Genomic DNA, 27,687 nt, shown 5'->3' on the forward strand with positions numbered 1-27,687 from the left:
AAATATATACATGGAGACATATGCACAAAGAGATATCTATTTGCAGAAATATGTGTGGATACGTATGCACGAAGAGATACATATTTGCAGAAATACCTGTGGATACGTATGCACGAAGAGATAGATGTTTGCAGAAGTACATGTGGATATGTATGCACAAAGAGATACATATTTGCAGAAATATGTGTGGATGCATATGCACGAAGAAATACATGTTTGCAGAAATACACGTGGATACTTATGCACGAAGAGATACATGTTTGCAGAAACACATCGGCACATACATACAAAAAGATACACACGAAGACCATACACAGATGGTTATCCAGGAATTGGCTCATGCGATGTCGATGGCGGGGCTGCTGAGGGTGAAACCTGTCGGGCAGGTGGGCATGTAAGTAGGGGACACTCCAGACTTGCAGAATTCCTTCTCTGGGAAACCTCAGGGTGTGCCCTTGAGGTCTTCGCCTGATTAGACGAGGCCCACCCCCCACGTGAACTAGCATCTCTTCAAGTCAGCTGCTTGTGGATTTTTTGTCCCACCTACAAAACAGCCCGAGTGAGTGTTTGACTGAATAATGGGGACGGAGGGGGGGTGCTGTTGCCCATCCATGTGATGCCCATCCACATGAAATGACCGTCACGGAACTATTTAAAGGGCGAACCCATCATGATGTGCTGTCCAGTGGGTCCCCTGTGCCAGTCCTAGGTGACCCCCGCCAGGGCAGTGGGCACACGCTCCCGACGGTAGTCCCCACCCCCAACCTGTGCCTTCCCACGGGCTCTTCTGGGCTCAGGCGTGCCGGCCCCGGGGGAGGGGCTGGTGCAGACCTCCTAGTCCCGGCTCTTTGTTCCACAGCAGCTCCCAACACTCTTGGAAGAGTTCACGGCCGTGTCTCCGACTCACCCCACCTCACGGGTTCCCACAGGTGCTTCTCCATTCTGCCTCCCAAGCCTCCCTCTCCTCTGACCCTGAACATGTTTTAGAGTCACTTCCTGGATTCGTGAGCGGATGTGATATCAGTCATTATCCTGCTAGTATGAATTTGGAACCACGGGCCCAGACTCCCTGCATTTCATTCTTATCTGGAAGCGTGGACGGTGTTGTGGGGAATCTAAACTCAGAAGGAGGAGTCGCTGGCCGTGATTCTTTTATTCCCCAACCAGCTAAGAGTTCGGGCGACAGCCCTCTACCCCACCCCATTATTCAATCAAACACTCACTGAGGGGTGTTTTGTACGTGGGATCAAAAGTCCTCAAGCAGCTCACTTTAAGTAAAGAGAGGTGACGTCACATGGGGGTGGGCCTCGTCTAATCAGGTGACGGCCTCAAGGGCACACGCTGAGGTTTCCCGGAAAAGAAAACCCTAAGACGAGTCCCAGAGGAATACTTTCATGCTCCACACCTTGCAAAGGCCGTAGGCTGTGGGGACCGGCCAGCCGCAGGCTGGGGGTCAGAAGGACCAGAGTGGTGGCAGGGACCAGGCCCAGACCTTGGGGTTTTCCTTGGAGCCGTGGTTCTCACAGCCCCGTTGTTCTTACAGGTGGGGCCACACCACTTGTGGGGAGGAAGGCTCCCTCGTGCCTGTGCTCCTGAGATAATGGTCTGGGGCCCACCTCGGCCCCCAGGGTCTCCCATGGTCAAGAGCGTCAGGCGAAGGCACCCGGGGGGCTGAGCGGCTGACGGGGGAGGGATCTGAGCCCATGGGGAGTTCACCCCCAGGAAATGAGACCTGGGGGCACAGTGGCACTCGCGGGAGGCCGTGCAGGTGAGTGGGGGTCCTTTCTCTTGCACAGGCACGGGGTGAGGGGCCAGGACAGCAGGACAAGTGCTGGCAGTGGGTAAGGGAACCGGGGACCCACTGGAAGGCGATCAGACTCTGGAAATGCAGGCAGGGCAGCCCAGCTGGGAGGGGGCGTTTGCATGAGGTTCCAAGGGGCTGACGGCACAGCAGCACAAACCACTGTGGGAGGCCTTGAAACTTCCCATGTGCATCTCCCCCCAGCCCCCGCCCCAGCTCTGCAGACCAGAGTCTGAGATCCAGGCAGGGCTGCTGAGCTCCAAGAGGGGCAGAGCGGCTGAGACTGAGGCAGGGCAGGGCCCCTGAGACCCAGGCAGGGGAGTGCCACTGAGATCCAGGCGGGGCAGGGCCACTGAGATCCAGGCGGGGCAGGGCCACTGAGATCCAGGAGGGACAGGACCAGTGAGATCCAGGCAGGGCAGGGCCGCTGAGATCCAGGAGGGGCAGGGCTGCTGACATCCAGGGGGGGGGCAGGGCTGCTGAGATCCAGGCAGGGGGGGACCAGTGAGATCCAGGATGGGCTCATGTTTCGATCCTTCGTCACATCTGCAAAGACCCTGTTTCCAAATCAGGTCCCCGTCCCGGGTACCGGGAGCTAGAACAGGGACATATATTCTGGGGACACGAACTCCAGCCTTCTCGTGAGGACTCCCTCCCCCGTGGGTGAGTCCCCAAAGCCCCAGCCCGTCTCCAGCCACACGCGGACCCCCTTGTCATCCTTGTCTTCGTATGAAGCCCACCTGGTTTTGGTGAAACTGATTTTCACACCGTCTTCAGTGTTTTCATAGACGCCAAGGTGGGGAGATCGGAGGCCAGAGAAGCAGGGCGGGGGTGGGGGAGTGGGGACGAGTCCTGTCCCTTCCGATTCATCCGCTGGGACTTGAGATGAAATATTTTCCAAGCTCGGAGCTGCTGGTTTAACCGCCAGCCGGTGTGGACAGGGAAACGTTTGTCTGTGTGGCCGTCAGGGGCTGTGCGGGGGAGGGGTGCGCGGTTTCCTGCATTCGTCTGCACGGCGTCCCAGCTTGGAACGTTCTGGCGGGTCTGCAGCCTTCAGTTAGAAACATTGTAGCCACGTCGACCTCTGACACTTGTAACTCGTCTCCGTCTCCGTGGAGTCAGCAGCAGGCGGGGAAGGTTCTAGGCTCCCGCACACGGCTGGCTGCTGGCCCGAGCCCCCACGTGCTGCGGGACCTATAGAACCCCAGGGTCCCCCGCGATGCTTCTCTGGGACAGGACCCACCGTCACGCCCAAGACGGCCCGGCCGTCCCCACCCGCAGCCCCGGGGACCCGCCCTTTGCACAACGCGTGTTATATAACCCAGAATGAGCCACGCTCTCCCAGGCCCCCTCCCCACACGGCCCCCAGCACTCCTCAACGCGGAGGCCGCTAACCGAAAGGGACGGTCGCCGTCTTGGCGAGCCCCGGGGCGTCCCAGAGCCGTCACCAAAGTGCCAGCAGCGGAGGTGGTTCCAGAGGCACACAGCTGCCTCCTAATTCAGCGTCTCCTGGGCGCACAGGCAGGTGCATCACCCGAGGCCCCTCGCGAGCTCCAGCCAGCGGATGAGCTGGGGAAACCCCACCGCACGTTCAACCCACAACGATGATCTTTTCGAATTCTGTGATACGTGTCTAGGGGCGGAGGCAGATGCTTTTTATCAAAAAAAATTTTTTATGTTTATTTTTGAGAGAGAGAGACAGAGTGTGACGGGGGAGGGGCAGAGAGAGAGGGAGACACGGAATCCGAAGCAGGTTCCAGGCTCCGAGCCATCAGCACAGAGCCTGATGCAGGGGTTGAAGTCACGAACCGTGAGATGTCGACCTGAGCTGAAGTGGGACGCTCCACCGACTGACCATCCAAGCGCCTCCAGAACGTACACGGGACGCGGACAGGAAGCCAGGATTCTCTCCCTCACGATGGGATTCCCCTTCTGACGCGGGATCGGATCCCTTCGCAAACACCCTTTCAAACACACCGAGACTCGACCACCAAATCCCCCGCGGCGGCTCTTGGCGGAGAAAATGCTCGGCACTGTGGACCGTTTCTGTGTTCTAGAACCTTCTAGGCCCGCACTGCCGCCAAGGGCATCCCTGCCCCAAGGCTCCTACGCCAGGTGCCCCCTGCGTCCCCGAATGTTCCACAGCTGCCTCTACTGCTCCGTAGGACCTCCCCGTTCCCACCGTTGGCCTAGAGGGTCAACCCCACGGTGGCAAGGCGTTTCGCGTTCTGGTCCCTTGCGTTGTCCACGTGCTATGCCTCGGACCACCCCAGACACGGCCATATCCGTGGCGTTTGTCGATCCGAGGGCCGGCTGAGGAGCCCTGACCCCGACGTAGGTCCCGCCTGCCGATTCAGCTGCCGCCCGGCCCCGTGGCGGACTTCCTTCCCCACGACCAGGAATCTTGCCAACGAGGGTGCCATATTGAATCCACACTCGTGAGACGCTCCCTTTTCCAAATCAGACAGAGACCGCCGACCGTCTCAGGACTCGCGGTCCTCTGGAAACGTCCCACTTAGCTGTGGGGTTGGGAAGGAAAGATCACCGCCCCCCAGCCCCGCTCCTGAAGTAAACAGCAGGAGCCTAAGCAGTGCAGATGGCGGGGATGATGTAAACCACTCAATGGTATGCATGTGCCAAGACCCGTATTTACAACCACGTCCGCCTGGGGACAACCCTTCCCATGATACCCAGTGATGGCCTTCTTTGCTCGTGTCAAACACCACTTTGTCCTGTGGTGTAGACGAGACAGACCCCACACACCCCAACGTCTACGAGATCGTAAATCCTGAGAGTGGGCTTGCCTCCCCCTGAATGAGAGGAGCAGACATGGGGGGGGGGGCACAGAAGGTTCCAGAACAGGAAGCCCAGCACAGAGACCCTGGTTCCCCTGTGCTCCCCAGATGGACCCCGTTGGGCAAGTGTCCAGAGACCCGGAGCTGTAGAAACAGGAACCCTGAGTGGCTGATAAACGGCACAGGGCCAGCTTCACACTGGACACGTCGGGGACGCTTCCTGTCCCGAGATAACAAGGCTGCTGCTCGTTGACGGGCAGGACACGGCTGACGTGCGTCCAGATGAATCATGTGAGGGTCTCCAGGCAGCACAGGCTCCTGACCGGGCCGTGTCTCCTTGTCCGCGCCCAGAGTCTGCCCTCGGGGACCCTGCTTGTCTGGTGTCATCGTCATTGCCTGTCACCCGGGCAGGACAGCGTCCCCCGAAAGTGCTGAGACGGCCCAAGACAGGCGCCGAGAGCTGAGGGGCCAGTAAGTGGATGTCGTCCCATCGGTGGGGGCAGGGGACTGCTGTCCCAGGGCAGGGGGTGCTCAGGACGGGAGGGAAGGGCGGAGACGGCTGGGCACATCCCTGACCAAGGGCTGGTCTCTGATACAGACGGGTCTGAGACCGTGGTCCAGGTGGGGACCCAGGCTGCGGGGGTTGATGAGGTGACACCTGGGAAGGGTGCGCCTGGGGAAGCAGACCACCGAGGCCACGTCCAGAGCAGGTGCGCCCAGGCCGTGACTCACAGCCGCTGGCCGTGGGCGAGCCCTCGGATCGTCCCCGAGGTGCACGGTGACCTCTGCGATCGTCCTGCCTCGGGGCTGGAGGCTCTGGACCAAGGGGCAGACGGGGTGGCTGAGGCCTGAGGCCAACCCTGGTTCCCATCGCAGAAGACGGGCTGACCGGCTGGGAAGGGGCCAGGCGTCATCAGTGGCCGGTGGCTGGAGAGCGGGCTTACCTTGCCGAAGCCTGGGGACGGGTCCTTGAAGCCCACAGGAAAGACAGGAAGCCAGTAGCAAATGTAGGCGTCGATAGAGGGAACCCCCCTTCGTGACGGGTTAATACTCTCAGAGTGAGAACGACCCTGGGGTCCTGGGGTCACGTGCTGAAGCACCTGGTCGCTGAAAAACGCACAGACGTTTCTGTTGTTTTCTTCCTCTCTTATTTTTTATTGTTATATGTTTTTAAATCTTTTAATGTGTATTTTGGAGAGACAGAGAGACAGAGGGCAAGTGGGGGAGGGGCAGAGCGAGAGGGAGACACAGAATCCGAAGCAGCTCCAGGCTCCGAGCTGTCAGTGCGGAGCCTGATGCAGGGGTTGAACTCACGAACCGTGAGATCACGACCTGAGCCGAAGTCGGACGTTCAACCAACTGGGCCCCCCAAGTGAGTTCACGTACACACGCGGAGATTTTTCATCGGAAGGCGAGCTGAGGTTTTGTCTCAAAATCACACGGGAGGGAGGACAGGGGCGCAAGGATGTGCAGGGAACCGACTGGGGGTGTCCTTTCGCTTGTCAGGGGCAGGAGACGGTCTCACCTCCCCAGACAGCCCCCGACGATGAACAAGAGAGACACGGCTGCAAACACCCAGGAGGTTTCTTGCAGACGTGAGGCGTGGGCGTGCAAACGGAAAGAAAAGGGGAACCTGTTTGTTGCACTGAGACGTGTGTAAGAAACGGGGTGTCCGGGAGCCTTGATGGGCACGACCTTGGGGCAAAGCCACGCAAAGTGTTGACCAACACATCCAGCGTCCGTGACTCAGGGACATGTGAACGTGGAGATTTAAGGACCAATCAGGACTTGGCACGCGGCTCGGCCGTGTTCCCAGGAGGCCCCCGGGGTGCCGAGTTCAGATTCTGGCTGCTCTGCGGGATGCCCTGGGGTCACAGGGTGCATCCGACCGTCCCCGGGGTCCGTCCGCAGGCTGGCCCGTCCCGACGTGGGGGCCCACGGAGCCACACCTCTGCCTGCTGAACCCACCTCCGGGCACAGCAGGAAGCCCGCCAGGCTCCCCGTCCAGGGTCCAGGCAGGAGCCCCCACCCTCGGACTCACAGTGCGGACCCAGGTGATGCTGGGGAGGCCCGAAACACACACATGGCCCCCCATCGGCCCCCTTTGCTTTCTGGTGACTCTGCTGTACGACTCATATCGGGCAGCTGGGACAAATACCCCGCACGGAGCGGGATCCAGAACAGACATTTATTCCTTCCTGGTCCTGGAGGCTGGGCGGCTGAGATCCAGGCAGGGCCGAGGCTGGGAGGCTGAGATCCAGGCAGGGCTGAGGCTAGGGGGCCGAGATCCAGGCAGGGCTGCATCTGGGTGCCTGAGATCCAGGCAGGTCTGGAGGCTGAGAGTCTGAGGTCCAGGCAGGGCTAAGGCTGGGGCGTCTGAGATCCAGGCAGGGCTGAGGTTGGGTGTCTGAAGTCCAAGCAGGGCCGAGGCTGGGAGGCTGAGTTCCAGGCAGGCTGAGGCTGGGGTTCTGAGATCCAGGCAGGGCTGAGGCTGGGAATCTGACATCCAGGCAAGGCCAAAGCTGCAAGTCTGAGATCCAGGCAGGGCTGAGGCTGGGGGTCTGAGGTCCATGCGGGGCTGAGGCTGGGTGTGAGATCCAGGCAGGACTGAGGCTTGGAGGCTGAGGTCCATGTGGGGCTGAGGCTGGGAGTCTGAGATCCATGCAGGGCTGAGGCTGAGAGTCTAAGATCCAGGCAGGGCAGAAGCTGGGAGTCTGAGGTCCAGGCAGGGCTGAGGCTGGGGTTCTAAGGTCCAGGCAGGGCTGAGGCTGGGGGTCTGAGATCCAGGCAGGGCTGAGGCTGAGAGTCTGAGATCCAGGCAGGGTGGAGGCTGGGAGTCTGAGGTCCAGGCAGGGCTGAGGCTGGGGGTCTGAGGTCCAGGCAGGGCTGAACCTGGGACTTTGAGATTCAGGCAGGACCAGAGGCTGGTTGCCTGAGATCCAGGCAGGGCCGAGGCTGGGAGGCTGAGTTCCAGGCAGGCTGAGGCTGGGGGTCTGAGATCCAGGCAGGGCTGAGGCTGGGGGTCTGAGATCCAGGCAGGGCTGAGGTTGGGTGTCTGAGGTCCAGGCAGGGCCGAAGCTGGGAGTCTGAGATCCAGGCAGGGCAGATGGTGGGGGTCTGAGATCCTGGCAGGGATGGAGGCTGAGAGTTTGAGATCCAGGCAGGGCCAAGGCTTGGGGTCTGAGATCCAGGCAGGGCAGAAGCTGGGAGTCTGAGGTCCAGGCAGGGCTGAGGCTGGGGTTCTAAGGTCCAGGCAGGGCTGAGGCTGGGGGTCTGAGATCCAGGCAGGGCGGAGGCTGAGAGTCTGAGATCCAGGCAGGGCTGAGGCTGGGAGTCTGAGGTCCAGGCAGGGCTGAGGCTGGGGGTCTGAGGTCCAGGCAGGGCTGAACCTGGGACTTTGAGATTCAGGCAGGACCAGAGGCTGGTTGCCTGAGATCCAGGCAGGGCCGAGGCTGGGAGGCTGAGTTCCAGGCAGGCTGAGGCTGGGGGTCTGAGATCCAGGCAGGGCTGAGGCTGGGGGTCTGAGATCCAGGCAGGGCTGAGGTTGGGTGTCTGAGGTCCAGGCAGGGCCGAAGCTGGGAGTCTGAGATCCAGGCAGAGCTGAGGCTGGGAGGCTGAGGTCCAGGCAGGGCTGAGGCTGGGACTCTGAGATCCAGGCAGGGCAGATGGTGGGGGTCTGAGATCCTGGCAGGGATGGAGGCTGAGAGTTTGAGATCCAGGCAGGGCCAAGCCTTGGGGTCTGAGATCCAGGCAGGGTTGAGGCTGGGTGTCTGAGTTCGAGGCAGGGCAGAGGCTACAAGTCTGATGTCCATGAAGTGCCAAGGCGGGGAGGCTGAGATCCAGGCTGGGCCGAGGTTGGGGGTCTGAGATCCAGGCAGGGCCGAGGCTGGGAGTCTGAGATCCAGGCTGGGCCGAGGCTGGGAGTCTGAGATCCAGGCAGGGCTGAGGCTGGGGGTCTGAGATCCAGGCAGGGCCGGGGCTGGGAGTCTGAGTCCAGGCAGGGCAGAGGCTACAAGTCGGAAGTCCAGGAAGTACCGAGGTGGGGAGGCTGAGATCAAGGAGGGCCTGAGTCGGGGAATCTGACGTCCAGCAGAGGTGAGCTTGGGTGTCTGAGATGCATGCAGGGCCGAGGCTGAGGGATCTGAGATCCAGACAGGGCTGAGGCTGGGGGTCTGAGATCCAGGCAGAGCTGAGGCTCGGTATCTGAGTTCCAGGCAAGCTGAGGCTGGGGGTCTGAGATCCAGGCAGGGCGGAGGCTGGGGGTCTGAGATCCAGGCAGGGCTGAGGCTCGGTATCTGAGTTCCAGGCAGGCTGAGGCTGGGGGTCTGAGATCCAGGCAGGGCGGAGGCTGAGAGTCTGAGATCCAGGCAGGGTTGAGGCTGGGTGTCTGAGTTCGAGGCAGGGCAGAGGCTGGGGGTCTGAAATCCAGGCAGGGCTGAACCTGGGAGTCTGAGATTCAAGTGGGGCTGAGTCTGGGACTCTACGTCCAGTGAGGGTGGAGCTTGGTAGCTGAGATCCAGGCAGGGCCAAGGCTGGGGTCGTCTGAGATCCAGGCAGGGCCGAGACTGGGAGGCTGAGTTCCAGGCAGGCTGAGGCTGGGGGTCTGAGATCCAGGCAGGGCTGAGGCTGGGGGTCTGAGATCCAGGCAGGGCTGAGGTTGGGTGTCTGAGGTCCAGGCAGGGCCGAAGCTGGGAGTCTGAGATCCAGGCAGAGCTGAGGCTGGGAGGCTGAGGTCCAGGCAGGGCTGAGGCTGGGACTCTGAGATCCAGGCAGGGCAGATGGTGGGGGTCTGAGATCCTGGCAGGGATGGAGGCTGAGAGTTTGAGATCCAGGCAGGGTTGAGGCTGGGTGTCTGAGTTCGAGGCAGGGCAGAGGCTGGGGGTCTGAAATCCAGGCAGGGCTGAACCTGGGAGTCTGAGATTCAAGTGGGGCTGAGTCTGGGACTCTACGTCCAGTGAGGGTGGAGCTTGGTAGCTGAGATCCAGGCAGGGCCAAGGCTGGGGTCGTCTGAGATCTAGGCAGGGCCGAGACTGGGAGGCTGAGTTCCAGGCAGGGCTGAGACTCAGTGTCTGAGGTCCAGGCAGGGCCGAGGCTGGGGATCTGAGATCCACGCGGGGCTGAGGCTGGTTCCTCCTGAGGCCTCTCTCCTCACCACGTAGACACCGTGTCCCTGAGTCCTCACGTGTCCGTCCCTCTGTCTCTGTCTGTGTGCTGACCTCTTCTTCTCTAAGGACCCCAGTGCTGAGGGACCAGGGCCACCCTCGTGACCTCATGTTCCCTTCGTCTCCTCTTTAAGGCCCAACCGCCCAATACAGCCCCACTGAGGTCCTGGGGCTGAGGGTTTGAACTCGTGAATTTTAGGGGACGCTATCCAGCCCCCGGATCCCCCTTTCTTGGAGAAGGGACACGTCCACCCCCAGTGTTTTCAGACCCCCTTAGGCCGGGACCTCAGCTCCTGAGTTCGAAAATGACCTCTTCCCCCTCAAAGCCTTTTCTCGTCCTTGGGCCTCAAACGGCGCTTTGGGACTTTATCGCTGGGCCCGGCTTCCTGTCTCTGTCGGCTCTGGGTTTCTCGAAGGGCCGCCCCTGGGGTTCTGTGTTGATGGGGAGCCCGACTCCGCACCGGCCCTGCCCCGAGGGCTCACTTCGCCTCGTGGCCCGGACGCGTGACCCTGCTTCCTTCCGTGCTGGTAAACGTTTCCACGATGACACCACGCCATCTGGGTCCTGGGCCCCCAGAACCCTAAAAGGACGCCAGAGGCCCCGAGGGGCGTCGGTGGCATGGGAGGGCCACCCCCCAGAGGGAAGGTGGGACAACGTGAACGGAGAGGCAGGCGAGGTCCAGGATGAGGCACAGACAGGCCCCCCTCCCCCCTCGGGCTGACCCAGGACAGGTGCGCCTTGATGGGCACCAGAACGCTTCACCCCAAAGTTTCCCTCTTGGGCACAGGGGTGATTTGGAGGGACAGGCCACTGAGAACCAGCAGAAGCAGGAAGTCGGGCGCCTAACCCACTGAGCCACCCAGGCGCCCCGTAAATGGATGTTCTAATGGTGGAGATGTTTCCGTATGGGGAGAACTACACCCAGAGACGTCTCATCATGTGAGAGACTCTTATTAACAAGACAGACCTTAATGGACATGAATTTCCTGTGTTTCCTGCTTTGCGTTTCCCCAGAGCTGCACGTCCCCATCGGAAAGTCCGGAACCCCTTTTCCCAGGCTGAATCTGACTCAGCTTCTAAGCCCTGGTCATCCGTCCATCTCCCTGAGCCGCATGTTTCTTTCTAAGACCCTGTGTGTATATGTGTAGTTAAAACTGGTGTGTCTGCTAAACTTTCATCTGTTTAATTTGCGGGCGTCGGGTACAGAACCTAAGAGGTTACCGGGAAAAGATTTTCTTCGTCTCAGCAGCAGGAATGTGGACGTGACCAGCAAGGGCAAGGGATGCGGCCAGGAGCTCATTAGCGGTGACACCCTTGGGGGGGAGGCAGCTGGGGATCTGACCTCTGACCTGGTGTCTCCTGTGAAGGTGCAGCTTTGGGGCTGGGATATGGCGGCCGTCCTGGATCTTGTGACCTTCCTGGTCGTCCTGAAGTCGGCATGCTGTGCACAACCACGGCCAGGTAGGTAGAGGCAGGCGCCCCAGGACGGGTGGGATTATCACTCCCCCCACCCCGCCCCCGTGAGGCCAAAGGGGACAGAAGTCCCTCCCCCAAGACCTAAAGCGCCCCCTGGCCCCAAGACCGCCCTGCTAGGGGGAGGGGGTCCTTTTGCAAATCGAACTACAGGTGTTTATTCGCGGGGAGAATCAGAGACCCAAGGGTGAAGATTCGACCCCGCAACACGTCCACCGGAAGGTGCCAGAAAGCATGTAGACATGTTCCCGCAGGTGGCCCAGGAAAACGGGGTGCCCGGGGGCATCGGGGGGGCTCAGCCGATCAAGCGTGTGACTCTGGAGTTCGGCTCAGGTCCCCCACGATCCCATTTCACAGATGCTGCAGATCCTGGGATTGGGCTGCAGTTGATATTTGCACAGAGCCCGACGCGGGGCTCGAACTCACGAACTGCGAGATCAGGACCTGAGTCGAAGTCGGACGCCCAACCGACTGAGCCCCCCGGGGGGCCCTGTCTCCGTAGTTTTCACATGATTTGATGCATTTTTCAAATTATTGTCACTGTGGCTAATTATAAATTATTTTCTGTATTTTTCTGAAATTTTCAAATTATCGTCACGATCGTTAACTTGTCTGTATGTTTCCAATGATCTTCTGTAGTTTTCAAATGTATTTTCTATGTTTTTCTTTTCTTTTTATTTTTTTAAAGGATTTTATTTTCCAGTAATCTCTACCCCCTGCACGGGGCTCGAACTCACAACCTGGAGATCAATAGTTGCACCCTCCACCCACGGAGCCAGGCGGGTGCCTCTGTATTTCTCCGTATTTTTCAAATTATGACTGTAGCCAACTCGTGTCTTTCAAATTATTTTCCGTAGTCTTCAAATTATTGCTTACCCAATTTGTCTGTTTTTCTGATTATTTTCTGTATTTCCCGAATTATTATTAGTATAGCTAAGTTCACGCGTAAGAAGTGACGTCCCTGTGGTTTGTTCATTTTCTTAGTTTTTTTTTTTTTTTTTTTAGCTCGTGCCTTTAAGAAAAAGTTTATGCGTTTATTTCTGAGAGAGAGACAGAGCGCAAGTGGGGGAGGGGCGGAGAGAGAGGGAGAGAGAGAGAATCCCGAGCAGGCTCCGTGCTGTCAGCGCAGAGCCTGATGCAGGGGTCGAACTCACGAGCTGCGGAAATCGAGAGCCAGACGCTCAACCCGCTGAGCCCCCCACGCGCTCTGACCTTGTGGGTTTGATTTGCAACCTCCTCCCCCGCCCCGCCCCACGACTAAGGATTCTGAGCATCTTTTTGGTTTTTTGCTTTTTTAATCACAGCGCAAGACAAAATGTCCCCTATTATAAACATGCAGCTGGATTCAAGGAAAAAAATGTTAACCTGGACTTCCACAAGAAACGTGAGTGGCCAGGAATGCACAATAGATACGCCGACTGCCTATTCCGCCACGGTGGACCCACAGGTGAGTGTCCGGGGTTCACGCCTCGTGGCTTTGCGCCTTGTGATTCCGGAATTTTCCTGTGAGACGACTCTCGCGCCCCTGGCCTGCCTTGATTCCCACCCCTGTTGCTTTTGTCCAGGAAGAAAAAAACATTTCCTGTATCCTCTTAGGCTCTGGCATAGGGATATGCAAATTAAAATGACACGCGCCAGATTTTTCGGGAGAAAAGACGTACAGATTTGTTACTATGGTAACTTTTTACATCCAGGAAGGTTCAGAGGAAAGAAGGGAAACCCCAAGCAGCAGGGAGGTTTGGTACCAGTTTTTTAAGAGGGTGAGGAATTCTGAGTGAGTAGTGGGTTTGGTTGTCAGAGGAATGGGCACTTTGGCTTCTGGGGCCAATAAGTGGTGGGGACGTGAGTGGGCAATTAGCAACAAGCCTAATGGCAGGTATGGGTTATTTTAGTAAGGTCTGTGCATACACTGTCTTCTCAGTGCTGGCTCTCCGCATCAGGCGGGAAGGGTCACTGCCCTCGTCTTGGCCCAGGAGAAGGTGGGGGCGGGTCATGCCACCTTTGACACCTTTGGGGACATTTGCACTCTGCCTCCGTATAGTGGGGATAAAACTTACACACTAAATCCCGCGTATGAGGGAGAATATAACAGCGGTCTTTTCTGCCCCTGCCTGTGCTCTGATTTCTCCCCTTCTGTGAGGGGGAGGGGAAAAGATAGGGATTTGTCCCCTACGTGCATCCCACCCCCTTCACGTTAGAACAGTCCCGTCTGGATTCCGTCCCTGTCTTTGGTCTCTGTTCGTTCACTCATCGTATACTTCACACGCTTCCTCAGTTTCATTCTAAGGTGGTTGGGCAAGGAAAATTAGCCATTACACTCTTAGGTTCTGTCTCTGAGGGCTGTGAATTAACCTGATGAACGATAACGATGAAGAGGTGAAGAGACGGGAGGAAATGTATTTCTGTGCATATGGAGTTTACAAAAAGAGTAGCCCAATGAATAGGTAAAGTTAGGGCCTTGTACACCTAACTGGTAGGGAAAAGGGAAGAGAAGAGTGCCTGGGGGGGCTCAGTCGGTCGAGCATCGGACTTCAGCTCAGGTCATGATCTCATGGTGTGTGGGTTCGAGCAGCCCCACATCAGGCTCGGTGCTGAGAGCTCGGAGCCTGGAGTTGCTTTGGATTCTGTGTGTGTGTGTCTCTCTCTACCCCTCCCCTGCTCGTGCTCTGTCTCTCTCCGTCTCTCAAAAATAAATAAAACGTTGGAAAAAAATTTTAGTCAGATAAGAGAACCCCCTCCAAAATGTTTCTTTCTGCATATCTTGAATCCCAATGTCTTCACCTTAAAACGATTACGGGGTTTCCCAGGGAAGGGTCCCCACAGCGGTGGGGGTGCCCCAGACAGGGCTGTACCTGTCTGCCTGCCGAACAACGGTGCAGGTATGACTCCTGCCCAGGGCGTTTTCAGCGACCCCGATCCCCTCCCTCCGTGGAGCGCAGTTTCCTCGGGAGGCCCCTCGGGATTGCTGACAGCTCGGAGCCTGGAGCCTGCTTCAGATTCTGTGTCTCCCTCTCTCTCTGCCCCTCCCCTGCTCACGCTGTCTCTCCCTGTCTCTCAGAAATAAATAAATGTAAAAAAAAAAAAAAAAAAAAACCACCACGTTGAATTCAGTATATGAGCCTGGCGTTTGGAGTTTTATTCTTTTTTATAGTTTTTAAGATTTTATTTTTAAGTAAATCTCTACACCCAACGCGGGGCTTGAACTCATAACCCTGAAATCAAGAGTCGCACCCTCTTCCGACTGGGCCCGCCAGACGTCCCACATTTTAAAAATTTTTTCAATGAAGTCGGTTCCTTTCGGAATATCCTGTGGGTGGTCTTGGATCCGCGCTGTGCCAGCAACGGAAAGTCGAGTCTGGCTGTGTTTTCTTAAAAGCCCCCGTTTGTGCGAGTGTGTATTTTGTGGTTCATTCCCTTCCGTGTGGTCTGCACAAATCTGAGGGTTTTCTCCTGCAGGAAAAAGAAAAAAAAAAAACAAAACACCTCGTTCTTTTGCAGAAAGAGGTTGCAATGCTTTCAAGCAGCTGGCAGCTTCCTCCTTCCCGCTGGTTTGAAAGGGAATGTTCCAGAAGGAGACCCTCGCTGAGCCGCCTCCTGGGCCAGTTCTGTCGTCTCCCAAGGCTTTAGTAGGAAACAGCTCATTCCGTTTTTTGTGTTTTTTTTTTTTTTAAATAGTCAGGCTTTGTTTTTAGAGCTGGGGGCTTTTCTGCAGACTCAGAAAACGCGGCCGCAGAATTGCGCAATTTCTCCCTGGGATTTGGGGTTTTCCATGAGGCCCAGCAGGCAGCGATCGGAGGGCATTCCTGAACTTGGGTGTGTTTTATTCCTTCCTTGGCAGCCCCCCTCCTGCAAGCCGGACGGGAGGGCGGATTGGGGTTCTTTGCAGCCTGGGGATCTCCAGCCGCTCCCCCCGGGAGAGGAGAACTTCCAGCACCCGGTTCGGCAAACGCGGGAGCTAGTCCCTGTTTCCTAGGTTTTGAACTTGAGGAGGAAATGTGCGTGCGTGTAATGATTTCCCTCCTGGCCACACTCCACCGGATCACAGCCACGTGGGCAGAGTCCACCCGCTGGGCCGCCCTGCACCCCTGGAATCCGGGGTTTGACAAACAGGATGCGGCCCGTGCTGACTTTTCTCGTAGCACGTGGTCTGGTTTTCCTCCCGAGCTTTTTTTAATCTCGTGTCCTCACTGCGCTCTGTGTTTGGCACATGAGGCCGCCTTGGGCTGGCTGCTGTCGGCCTCCCCGCGGGCCCGCGCCGCCCTGGCCCCTTTTTCCAGTTCCGCGTTTCATCCCGGTCCGCGTAGGAGCCGCCGGGAGAGACGCCACGCTCCCCGGGGAAAGACGATGATGAGAAATGAACAGTGCCATTCGCCCATGAAGCAGAACACAGCGGGGTACCTGCAACAATGTGCATGAACTTGGCAAAAATGTTGCCGGGTGACGGCAGCCGCCGGACACAAAAGGCTACATTGTGCCTCATCCCAGTTACACCCAACGTCCCCAGTAGACAAATCGTGTACCAGGAAAGTGGCCCAGGGGCTGGGGGACGGGGACGGGGTCGGCAACTCCTTTTTGTGAGGATTCTGGAACAGAACGTTTTGCCAGGAAAGGGTGTCTGTAGACTTAGCATTTCGCAGACTCCTGCTTTTGGGCCTGTTTGCTTTTCCTTAAATGAGGGGAGTCCCCCCCTGCCGACACCAGGCCTGGGAAGTGCCAGGGACGGAGTGTAGGGATCAGTGACCGTCACCCGGAGGCTTGCAGAATCCCCTTCCGGAACGTATGCTGGAGGCCAGATTTTGGAGCGCAGGCCCTGGCTGGATCCTCAGGCGTATTCGCACGCCTTGTCCCCCTCCCCGCCCCCCGCCACGGCCCCCACGCCACAGCCGTCTAGGCTCTAGCCAGGGTGTTGGCCACCCTCTCTTACCTTTGCAGAGCCTCAAAGTCAGGCTGAGAAGTGGGAACACTTTCTATTGGTGCCGATGTGCAGAAACACTTTTCCTCTACACTCTTAGTGATGTCCACGGGGCTGTGCAAATTAGACTGACAAAAGACAGATGAAGCGAGGCAGGTTTCACATGGTGTTAAAATTCTCGGTGTCATGAGGTGGGGGGGGCTTCATAGAAAGAAGAAAACGGACCCAATGCAGCAGTTAGACTTGGGAGTTTGTGTACTATTTTCTTCACACACAGCAGTAAATCGTGCAGATGTGACAAGAGACGGGAAAAGAGGCTTGAGGCGGCCGAGGGCAGCACACTGGGGGAAGATCCGTGTTTGAAGGAAAGTATGCACAGAAGTAGGGACGTCGTTGGCGTTAATCAGGTCCTGGCCGTGAGCTCTTTGGATTATGGCAGAGAGGGCGGTGTCCCCATGCACCTGATTTCGCGGGACCTCTGAGCTGGTTCTTACAGGCGAGGGCGGGGTTTCCCGGAGGTCGTGGGTCAGGGTGTGCTCTGTCCCTGCTGACGGTAATTCTTTGGGGAAAGAAATGCAGGCTGGGTGTCATTCCCGTGACATCTGTGCTGTAGATTCGATGTCATCCGGGCGCTGGTGGGGCGTCTGGAGTGGTCTCGGCGTTCAGGTGCCCTGGGCCCTTCCCGCCGGGAGCCCCGGGGCAGGGGCGCCTGCAGACAAGGCAATGCGGCCTTTGCAGGTGACAGAGGACCACACCTACGTCTGCACCTTCCCCAACTCCGTGCTGCACAGGGGGGCCAACCTGACCGTGAACATCACTTGCGAAGGGGACGTGTTCCTCCAAGTCCTGACTTTCGCCAACCCAGGTGAGGTCCCCGTCAGCTGCGGACGCGTGGTTCCCGGCCCGCCCGCGGGGCACCGACAGATTTCGGGCCGTGTCTCCCCAGGCAGGGAAGGTTCCGGAGCCGTGAACTTCTCCTGCCTCATTTACAACGTACGCTTCATGAACTGCAGCTGGGCGCCCGGCCCGGCCGCCCCAGCCGACGTCAAGTATCGACTGTTCTCCTGGGCGTCCAGGTGACCGGGAGCCCTCGCTGCGCCCGGGACCCGCGCAGGGGTCCTCACGTCAAGTGCTCAGCCTTTGGTTCAGGGCCCCAGGGTGCAGGGGGGCGTCTCCCCGAACGGTCCCAAAGTCACCCAGGAAAGCGCCCATTGGCCCCTGGGGGTCTCCCCGAACGTCCCAAAGTTACCCAGGAAAGCGCCCAACAGCCAGGCCCCTGGGGTGGGGGGTGGGGGAGAACCGGGCAACTTTGCCGCGTCCTGGCCCCAGCATGCAGCCCCCCTTCCCGTCCTAGGGACGAGGACATCCCCCATTTGGACACTGAATGCTTCATGGAAGGGGTTGTAACCCCCTCGCTCTGCAAAGGGCAGGCTCCTGCCCGTGCCTGCCGCATGCCGGCTGGTCGCCTGGGATGCACATCGCGTTCTGGTTTTACGCTCATTTGGAGGACGGGACTGTCCCCTGTCATCAGTGGGTTATCTAGGTTGCGGGGGGGGGGGGGTGTGGCTGGCAATGGCTGCCCACGAGAACTCACAGGCGGGCCTGCCCTCTCCCCCCTTGCATGTGACAGGCATGAGGCCGAGTCAGAATGCGTCCATTACATCCTCGGCCCCACGGGGACCCGCGTGGGCTGCCATTTCGACCAACTGGGTGAACCCCAGAGGACGGATAATTACTTCTTCTTGGTGAACGGAACCAGCAGGGAAACGGCGATCCCGTTTTTGGATTTCACTCCATTTAATGCCGTTCAAATCGGTAAGTCGTGGCCTCCCTCGCCCTGCGTTCGGCTCGCCGTCCAAGGTGACCGGTGTCTGGCTGCCCCCGGGAGTGGGGGGGATGCTTCTCTAATACGTGTATTTCTTCCAAGAGACGCATCACAGCCTTCTTGTGCGTGGGAATACAAAACAAGAAAAAAAACTTCTCCTCTACACTCTTAGGTTCTGTCTGCGAGGATTGCAAATTAAACCGACAAGCACTCTATTAGCGGGAGAAAAGCATACAAATTTAATTTTAATTCTTAATGCCTGCAGGGGGGGCCTTCACAGAAAAGAAATGGTCGAGGGCGCCTGGGTGGCTCAGTGAGTTAAGTGTCCGACTCTTGGTTTTGGCTCAGGTCATGATCTCACGGTTCGTGGGTTCGAACCCCGGGTCAGGCTCTGTGCTGACAGTGCAGAGCCTGCTTGGGATTCTGTCTCCATCTGTCTCTGCACCCCCACCCCCCACACTTGCTGTCTGCCTCTGTCTCAAAATAAATAAACTTAAAACAAAAGACAACCAATGGGCTAAACACGAAACACTTTGTCGTGTTTCGCTGCCGTAGAGAAGTACAATCCACCCAGGAACATCACCATCACCTACAACCGGTCGCACCACATCATCCGGTGGGAACCTCCCGAGATCCGATTCGACCTTTCGAGTCACATGCTGTATTACGAGCTGGAAATCCAAACGCCGGTAAGAACCCACGCGTCCGTGAACGACCCACGCAGGGCGTGCTGTCCCGTTTGCCCCTGGGGCACGAAGCGCGCGGATTCATTTTTGGTCCTAAAAAGGAACCTCTATGGAGGCACCTGGGTGGCTCAGCGGGTTAAGCCTCGGCTCTTGCGTTCGGCTCAGGTCAGGATCTCATAGTTTGTGAGTCCGAGCCCTGCATCAGGCTCTGCACTGACAGCACGGAGCCTGCTGGGGGCTCTCTCTCCGTCTGTCTCTGCCCCTCCCCTGCTGTCTCTCCCTCTGTCTCTCTCTCAAAACAGACATACTTAAGAAATTTGTTTATAAAAATTTTTTTTCAAGTAATCTCCATGCACAACATAGGATTTGGTTCTGGGCACCCCAGACCCCAGGACCTTTGCACAGACCGCTGCCTGTGCCCACAGGCTCTGCCTCTGTCCCCAAGTGTGAGGTCCTTCTCCGTCTCCACACTGAATGAATGAATGAATGAATGAATGTTGGGAATATCCGTGCACGGCCCCCACACACCACAAGAGCGCCTCTCCTGCCCACGGGACCCGCCACAAGGCGTGATCTGCCTTCCGCGATCTGTCCCCGGGTGTCCACGTGTCCACGTTCCCGAGGCCGGCGCCAGCCGCTGGCCCCGTCCCACAGCCCACAGCGCCCTTTACGGCACAGTCTGGCACTCTCCTGAAAGGCGTGGAGGGGTCCCCAGGCCCAGCCGGGTGTGGACCCCTCACCTGTCGGCACCTTTCCAAACGGAAGTTAGGCGGTGTCCCTTCTGTCCTGAAAATCCTCGCAAGACGCCAGGTTTGGGTCTTGGATTCGGGTTCGTACCCTGGACGTGGCCGCCAAGAGTCTGCAGCTTCCGCCCTGCCCGCTGGCATCCTGTGCCCCAGGTCTCCAGGGCTCCTGTGCGTGACCTCACGCGGGTGACCTCACACTGATTCCTCACGGGTAACCTCAGGCAGGTGATAACACAGGTGACTGTGGACAGGGGGCCTCACCCAGAGTGGGCCGCGGGCCTCTGACGTGGTCAGTCCACGCCGGACATCTGAACGTTCGGACAAGATGCGGCCGTCGGAGCCGCCTTCTCGTCCCTCACACCGTCCCCAGGACAAACTCACCAGCCAGCGGTAGAGTCACAGCAACGGAACTCGGTGTTGAAGTTTCTCTACCCTCTTAAGTGCGGTCCCTGGGGGCTGCAAATTAAACAAAAGGCAGGGGGCGTCTGGGTGGCTCAGTTGGTTGAGCGTCCCACCTCGCTTCCCTGGAGAAGGAATTTCTGATACATTCGCTGTCCTTCCCGGAACTGAGGTGTCCCCACAGTGGGGTCGTATGGACCCTCATTCCCGGTCTTTTCTCTTGAGCAGGTAAGGAAGCTCTGAGAAGGCTGCCTCATCCCGGTCCAGGAGGTCCAGGCAGGTTCCCACACTTGCAGACGGTGCAGAAAACGCAGACACTGACCATTTTTCCTTTCTTACAGGCGAGCTCCGCAGAAACAAACCGTGTAAGTTATCTCGTCCCTTTTCTGTGACTTACGTGCGCGGGTGCGGAAAGGGGGGGAGGGGGGAGACCTGGTTCCACATCCACTGACCCCCTGGGCCGTGGGGTCCCAACCAGCCCCTTAGCGGCCCTCAGGGTTTCACTCTCGCGTCGGGACGCTGTATTTCTCCGCTGCCCCTGACTCAGCTCAGGTCGCCCGCGGACGGGGAAACGTCCTTCCAGACGATCTCCTTTGGGCCGATGCAGCTCACACGTTGTAGTGAGTGTAGCAGCGGCCGGAAAAGCTTGTGTCCCCCCAGAACCCTGCACTGGGGTCATATTTGGCAACAGGGTCTTTGCAGATGTGAGTAACTGATGGACCTGAGATTAGCCCATCCTGGATCGGGGGGCCCGAAATGCAATGACACTGTCCTTACGACCCAAAGAGGAGACACAGACACAGAGGAGAAGCCACACGAAGGAGGAGGCAGAGACGGGAGGGACGCAGCCACGAGCCCAGGGGCGCCTGGAGCCCCAGAAGCTGCAAGAGGCAGGAAGGACCCTCCCCTGGAGCCTCTGGAGGGGGCACAGCTCTGCCCACTTGGATCTCAGCGGCCCTGCCCTCCCTGGATCTCTGGGGTCCTGCCCTGCCTGGATCTCAGCAGCCCTGCCCTGCCTGGATCTCAGCGGGCCTGCCCTGCCTGGATCTCAGTGGCCCTGCCCTGCCTGGATCTCAGTGGCCCTGCCCCTCCTGGATCTCAGTGGCCCTGCCCCGCCTGGATCTCAGTGGTCCTGCCTCTCCTGGATCTCAGTGGTCCTGCCCCTCTGGGATCTCAGTGGCCTTGCCCTGCCTGGATCTCAGCGGCCCTGCCCTGCCTGGATCTCAGCGGCCCTTCCCTGCCTGGATCTCAGTGGCCCTGCCCCTCCTGGATCTCAGTGGCCCTGCCCCGCCTGGATCTCAGTGGTCCTGCCTCTCCTGGATCTCAGTGGTCCTGCCCCTCTGGGATCTCAGTGGCCTTGCCCTGCCTGGATCTCAGCGGCCCTGCCCTGCCTGGATCTCAGCGGCCCTTCCCTGCCTGGATCTCAGGGGCCCTTCCCTGCCTGGATCTCAGTGGTCCTGCCCCTCCTGGATCTCAGTGGCCCTGCCCTGCCTGGATCTCAGGGGCCCTGCCCTGCCTGGATCTCAGCGGCCCTGCCCTGCCTGGATCTCAGCGGCCCTTCCCTGCCTGGATCTCAGGGGCCCTTCCCTGCCTGGATCTCAGTGGTCCTGCCCCTCCTGGATCTCAGTGGCCCTGCCCTGCCTGGATCTCAGGGGCCCTTCCCTGCCTGGATCTCAGGGGCCCTTCCCTGCCTGGAACTCAGTGGCCCTGTCCCTCCTGGATCTCAGTGGCCCTGCCCCCCCTGGGTCTCAGTGGTCCTGTCCCACCTGGGTCTCAGTGCTTCTGCCTGGATCTCAGCGGCCCTGACCTGCCTGGATCTCAGTGGTCCTGCCCCCCCTGGATCTCAGTGGCCCTCCCCTGCCTGGATGTCAGTGGCCCTGCCCTACCTGGATCTCAGCGGCCCTGCCCTGCCTGGATCTCAGCGACCCTGCCCTGCCTGGATCTCAGCGACCCTGCCCTGCCTGGATCTCAGGAGCCCTGCCCTGCCTGGATCTCCGCGGTCCTGCCCTGCTTGAATCTCAGTGGCCCTGCCCCTCCCAGATCTCAGGGGCCCTTCCCTGCCTGGATCTCAGTGGTCCTGCCCTGCCTGGATCTCAGTGGTGCTGACTGGATCTCAGGGGTCCTGCCCCTCCTGGGTCTCAGCGGCCCTGCCCTGCCTGGATCTAAGTGGTCCTGTCCCTCCTGGGTCTCAGTGCTTCTGCCTGGATCTCAGCAACCCTGCCCTGCCTGGATCTCAGTGGTCCTGCCCCTCCCAGAACTCAGGGGCCCTTCCCTGCCTAGATCTCAGTGGTGCTGACTGGATCTCAGTGGCCCTGCCCCTCCTGGATCTCAGTGGCCTTGCCCTGCCTGGATCTCAGGGGCCCTGCCCTGCCTGGATCTCAGGGGTCCTGCCCCGCCTGGATCTCAGTGGTCCTGCCCCCCCTGGATCTCAGCAACCCTGCCCCGCCTGGACCTCAGCGGCCCTGCCCAGACCTCAGGGGTCCCGTCCAACTGGGTCTCAGTGCTCTTGTCCTGCCTGGATCTCAGGGGTCCTGCCCCTCCTGGGTCTCAGTGGTCCTGCCCTTCCTGGATCCAATGGTCTTGCCCATCTTGGGTCTCAGTGGCCCTGCCCCTCCTGGATCTCAGTGGCCCTGCCCTGCCTGGATCTCAGGGGCCCTTCCCTGCCTGGATCTCAGTGGCCCTGCCCTGCCTGGATCTCAGTGGCCCTGCCCCTCCTGCATCTCAGCGGCCCTTCCCTGCATGGATCTCAGCAGCTCTGCCCCTCCTGGATATCAGACTTCTGGTGTCCAGAGCTGGGGAAGGATGCCGTCTGTGGTCTTAAGCCACGGGCTGTGTGGTCATTGGTCACTGTTGCCGTCAGATGCTGGAACAGACATGAGCGCCCCCCCATCCTCTCAAGGGCAGCAGCGACCCCCATCCCGCAGATGCTCTCCCATCCATCACCTGGGTTCCCGTGGGCCTCAGCTGCTCCCGGGTGACACCCACCCCGCTGGCCAGATGCTGCCCCACGGACCACACTTGCAGTGCCCGGGACCAGGCTGAGGGTCACGTGCAGTCTCAAGGCGCCCCTGGGGGCCAGCCTCGGGCGCCAGGTGTCCAGTCTGGGACCCCTCGCTGCTCAGACGCCAGCTGAGACGCAGGGCGCCACAGGCATTGGCCAGGCGGTGTGTGTGGCTCCCGCTGCCTGGGGGGCTCTCCTTGGGGGTGGGGGGATCCCTGCTGCCCCCCTCAGCGTCCCTCTGCAGGAGCAGGCCCGGCAGCTCCCTGGGTCCTCGTCTGCCCCCCCCCCCACCCCGTTCCTGCCCCAGGGCCCTGCGGGTGGGGGGCCGGTAGCAGGGCGCCTTCAGAGCTCAGAAAGAACAGCGGGGTGGTTCAGCCGCGTGCACGGGAGATCAAGTGCGTTCCCCGCGCAGAGGACCGTCCAGATGGTGCCCTGGGGCTCAGGGTTGTGCACTCTCGGTCCCCGTGGCGCCAGGGAAAGGCAGGTGGGGACAGCGGACGCCTCCCGGCCAGCGGCTCCGATTCAGAGCCCGGCTGTGCCGCCAGAAAGCGAACGGGCCGACGGGGCTCCACGGGGTCTGTGCGGAATCACCGCGGGCCGCGTCCCCAGGGCGCGAGGTCTCTGCCCGAGGTGTGGGTGCAGCTCAGAGAGCTGTGGGCGCCAGACGTGAAGCGGGGTCAACCTCCCCGGCGGGGGAGGCGGGGCCTTACCTCCCCGGCTTTGGCGGAGCGAGACTGACCAGACCGACGCGCGGAGTTGCGGCCGGACGCACGGGTGTCCCTGCGCGGGGTGTGCGGCCTGGTCCCCGCACGGACCCCGGAGCTCAGAGCCCAGGGGACCCCCCCCCCGCCCCCGGCCTGCTCCCCGACGCCCCTTCAGCAACGCCCCTCACGCACAGTCCCCTCCCGTCTCCAAGGTTTTCCAGAGGGGACAGGACCCCAACGTGTACCTGATGCCCGGTGCCGCCACCAGAGCCAAGAGCGCCTTCCGGGTGAGGGTGCGTTACATGTACAACCGCCTGTGGAGCGAATGGAGCCCCACGCGGCGGTTCGGTGAGTGGCCGAGGCCCCCCGCGCCGCGCAGGGACCCTTCGTTGGGCCCCCCGGCTTGGCGTCCTCTGCCGTCTCGTCTCGGCACCGCTGCCGTGGGACCCAGGCCCCCCTGAGCGCATCTCAAGCCGCCACTGCCCTCTCACCTGTGGTCCCGTTCACGGGTCTCCGGGGCACCACGTGGGCCTCTTTGGGGGTCCGGACGCCCCGCAGCACCCTCTCCCGGGTCCCTGGGGGCCCCCTAGGGGCCCGTCCCCCTAGACTCAGCCACCTGAGCGAACCAACCTGCCCAGAGGGACATGGGGAACCCCACGAGGCCAGGGTCTGCGTACATGGCCCCCTCCAGGGGTCCCACAGGACTGTTCTGGGGGCCTGAGCCCAAAGTATGCACCAGCTGGATGCCCATGTGCTCTGCAGGCTGGCAGCCCCCCCCCCCTCCCCCGGAAGCGCCTGGTGTGTGCAAAGCTGACCATCTGCTTCTCTTCCCCGCCAGGCCTCCCGGAGCAGGATTTCAGCGGCGCCCTGGTGGGGCCCGTGGTGGGGACCGCGGCTTTGTCCGCGCTCGTCCTCATGTTCCTCTGCAAACGGTAAGCGCCCCGCCCCACCCCGGACTTTGCAGAAGGCCACGCGGCGCTGGCCCGAGAGCCTGGGGAATGGCCAGGGACCGCGAATCCAGGGGCCGCGAATCCAGAGTCCGCGAATCCAGACACTGGAGTGGAGTCGAAGTTGCTTAAGGCTGGGGAGGGGCGGGGGTCTCCTGCTGTCTCCGCCGCTGTCAGCGGCCCCACAGCCACACTGGGATGTCGGAAGGACCCTCCCGTCCCACGTACCGCTGGACTGCGCGCTTCCAGGGGGTCCCAGCCAGAGTCCTCCGGGTCCAGACGCTGCGCGCCGAGGTCGCCAAGGGGACAAAGCACCATTCGGGACGCCCCGTCCCCGTGTCCACGACAGGGGACTTGCTCACAGGGTCCGCGGTTAGGGAACCCTTCCTGGGGCCTCAATTAGGACGGTCCTCTGGCGGCGGGGAGGGGCAGTGAGCCGGGGGGGGGGGGGGGGTGGGGGGGTGCAGCAGGCGGGTAAGGACGCGTGCGCAGCTCTGGACAAGCCCAGGAGCAGGGGAGTCTCCAGGAAACCCCGGGGCTATGGGCGGGGCGATGGGGGCGGGTCGTTCTGCCTCCCCCCGCGTGCTCCCCAGGACCCTCTGATACTCAAGGACCAAAGTCAAAGCCCTGGGGTGTCTTGGGGACCTGGAGAGTCCGGGGGTCCTTATACACTTTGTGGTGCTTTAGAAGACCTGGGGTGGGGGTGGGGGTGGGGGGCACTTGGAGAGGACCTGAGGAGTCCTGCGCGCGTCTTCGCTGGTCCGGCAGATGCACACCAGGCCTGGCGGGTGTCCGTGGGCGCTGCGTTTCTCCAGGAAGGGACGCACAGAGGCCGTGGGGTCCTTCACGGTGTGCGTCTCCCCGCCAGGTTCTCCGTGAGGCGCAAGATGTTCCCTCCCATCCCGCAGGTGAAGAAGGAAATCGCCAAGGCCCTCATGCCCACACCGGGGGTGAGTGACCCTTCCCTCTGCACCCAGGAGGTGGGCGCGTCCCCTCCCAGCTGCCAGCGCCGTGGGAGGTCCCGGGAGTGGAGGCGGGGGTGTCTCTGGCGGTGGGGGCAGTACGGGGGTGCGCTGTCGGTGGGCGGGGGGTCAGCGGAGGGGCCACGACCCTCCAGCACCCGAGGCCTTGCGCGTGGGCGCTCACCACGAAAGCCGAAATGCTGGGCATTGGAGACGCACGGCCGTCCGCCACCCCAGTCCCCGGGAGCGGGCGTGTGGCCCGTTTCCCTGCCGCCAATCCGGGGCTGGTCCTTCGTGCTGGTGGTTCCCCTCCTCGGGGGGAGCTTGTGGGCACCGGCAACCGCCCCCCCCCCCCCATTACCACCCGTCACAGGAGCAAAGACCTTACTTCCAGATCCAGCCGCCTTCGCGTCCTCATGCGTCAGCCCAAGCGCTCCCCCTGAGGAGGCGGTCGGACACCCCCAAAACGCGCTGTCAGGGCGCCCCACCCCGCGGCTTCCACAACCCAGGCTGCCCTCGCGGGGTGCTTAGGGTCCACGGAGAGACTTGGGGCGAGGCTACGGGGCTTGCAGTGCGCTCAGGTTTGCAGCGTGCCCCCTCCAGAGGCTCCAGGGCAGGGTCACTCCCTGTCCCTTAAATGGGGGGGGGGGGCTCCCTGAGGCCCCCGGCGGCCCCCAGCGTCCAGGCTGGACGGAGCCTGATCTCACAGGGGGGCTGTGTCAGCTGGTGGCAGCCGGGGGCACGGCAGCCTGCGGGGTCCACGAGGGGACTTTGGGGGGGCCTCCAGTGGTGTCGCCGGGCAAAAGGGAGGGCCTCCTGGGTGTCCCCTGGGGTGAGCGTCACAGTGACGCATTATTTCCACTTGACAGGTTTGTGGAAACCTAAGTCACACGCCCCCCCCCCACCGCCCCTGTCACCTATTCCAAAGGCCCAAGGCAGGGGCGTTGTGCCCCCCACCAGCTAGGTCTGGTTCCAGAGCATTCTCATGACCCCCAAAGGAGAGCTTGTCCGCATGAAGCATCACCTCCATCGGATCCCAGGTCCCCCCGACCCTGTGGGCGCTCACGTCCACCTCGTGTGTCCGGATTTCCCTGTTTCAGGTGTTTTGTACCTTTGGGGTCTCGCGCCGAGGTCCTGTGTGTCCCGCTTCTGTCCCCGAGTATCGGGTCCTTTTCGCAGCCGAGCAATCGTCCCCTCCCCCCCGCCCTGTTTGCACCTGCCGGCCTCGGGGCGTGGGAGGTTCCGGGGGTCTCAACGCTTGCCTTCTCTCTCTGTCCCAGGTCGCCTGGGACGAGGGCCACCCCCCGCCTGGCCCCCAGGACCCCGAGGACGTGGTGACGCTGGAGGCAACGTGCTGACGGGGGGACGAGGGGAGACGGTGCGTTCCGCCTGCGACCACTTGTGGCCCCGTGTGGTGTTAGTAAAATGATAGATAAATAAAATAACAGAAGAGAAGGAAAATAACAAGAGGAAACGTAATAGGATGGAATAAAATCATACAGGGCAAAGAATGAAATGAGATGACAAGACAAAATGTAAGAATAAAAGAATATAGCAGGTGGGGAAACGCCCAGTGTCCAATGGCGAACGAGCCTCCCGGCTTCTCGGGTTTTGCAAAGTGCCGGCCTGAACGCGTGTCCTCGTGCTGGTGAGCCGGCGTTGCGCACGCGAGCCCGCGTCCTTCCAGACGCGCTCGGCCCGCCGTCCACACGCGGTGCGTGGCGAAGGTGCGGGGGCGTCATCGGGGGGCCGTGGATGCGCGCCAGCAGCCGGGCCCGGGGTCGCCCACGCCAGGCCCCCGGGTCTCCGGACGACGGACGTGCGCCCACACGCGTCAGCCCAGGGCTCCAGGCTCAGGGCGAGGCGAGCAGGGTCCCGGACGCAGCCACGCAGACCGAGGCGACAGAAGCGTCACCTCCGTGTTTCACAAGAGCCGCGGGCCTGATAAGCAAGGGTTTTCTTGAAAAACGTCCCTGGTTGGATCGGGCCCGGGTAAGATGCACGGAAGCCAAGCGTGGGCCTCTTTCGAAAGGTTTCCAAACGCCCGACAGAGAGAGAACTTGGGCTCCGCGCACAGGAAGTGCCCGCCCATTATCTCCGCGGGCAGCTGGCACCGCGGTCCCCAGACCCCGTCCGGCACCGCCCAGGAGCCGCCCGGTCAAGGGGTCGCGGCCGATAAGCACCCACGGCCGCGAGGTTGCAGGACGGACCCTGCAAGGGCCGCGGGGAGGACCTCGGAGCCCAAGACAGAGCTCCCTGCTGGGAACGCGTGT

General features: G+C 60.6%; 1 protein-coding gene across 5 annotated transcripts; it reads left to right on the forward strand.

The window, feature by feature from the left end:
- The first annotated feature begins 4,795 nt into the window (after positions 1-4,795).
- On the forward strand, positions 4,796-26,853 carry LOC123594901 (granulocyte-macrophage colony-stimulating factor receptor subunit alpha-like). 5 transcript variants are annotated; one of them, XM_045471913.1, is made up of 13 exons: positions 4,804-5,067; positions 6,508-6,650; positions 11,127-11,220; positions 12,537-12,679; positions 16,883-17,009; positions 17,091-17,220; positions 17,775-17,959; positions 18,525-18,658; positions 20,142-20,165; positions 23,718-23,853; positions 24,344-24,437; positions 25,221-25,402; positions 26,695-26,853. In XM_045471913.1, exons 3-13 carry the CDS (start codon positions 11,148-11,150, stop codon positions 26,841-26,843), a joined length of 1,377 nt encoding a protein of 458 aa, XP_045327869.1. In that variant the 5' UTR covers positions 4,804-5,067; positions 6,508-6,650; positions 11,127-11,147; the 3' UTR covers positions 26,844-26,853. The 5 variants fall into 5 exon arrangements, with proteins under 5 accessions (XP_045327870.1, XP_045327869.1, XP_045327868.1 ...); XM_045471914.1 differs by lacking the exon at positions 6,508-6,650 and having other exon boundaries at positions 4,796-5,067; positions 23,727-23,853; XM_045471912.1 differs by lacking the exon at positions 6,508-6,650 and having other exon boundaries at positions 4,807-5,067.
- The last annotated feature ends 834 nt before the right edge of the window (positions 26,854-27,687 follow it).

The sequence above is a fragment of the Leopardus geoffroyi genome, chromosome X, assembly GCF_018350155.1.
Source record: "Leopardus geoffroyi isolate Oge1 chromosome X, O.geoffroyi_Oge1_pat1.0, whole genome shotgun sequence".
Classification (NCBI taxonomy): domain Eukaryota; kingdom Metazoa; phylum Chordata; class Mammalia; order Carnivora; family Felidae; genus Leopardus; species Leopardus geoffroyi.

Bases quoted from the DNA above. Each gene is read 5' to 3' on its own strand.
- LOC123594901 (XM_045471913.1), top strand. From the start codon at position 11,148: ATGGCGGCCGTCCTGGATCTTGTGACCTTCCTGGTCGTCCTGAAGTCG. The intron at 18,659-20,141 runs GTAAGAACCCAC...CCTTTCTTACAG, and splicing joins AGCTGGAAATCCAAACGCCG to GCGAGCTCCGCAGAAACAAA. The intron at 25,403-26,694 runs GTGAGTGACCCT...TCTCTGTCCCAG, and splicing joins CCCTCATGCCCACACCGGGG to GTCGCCTGGGACGAGGGCCA.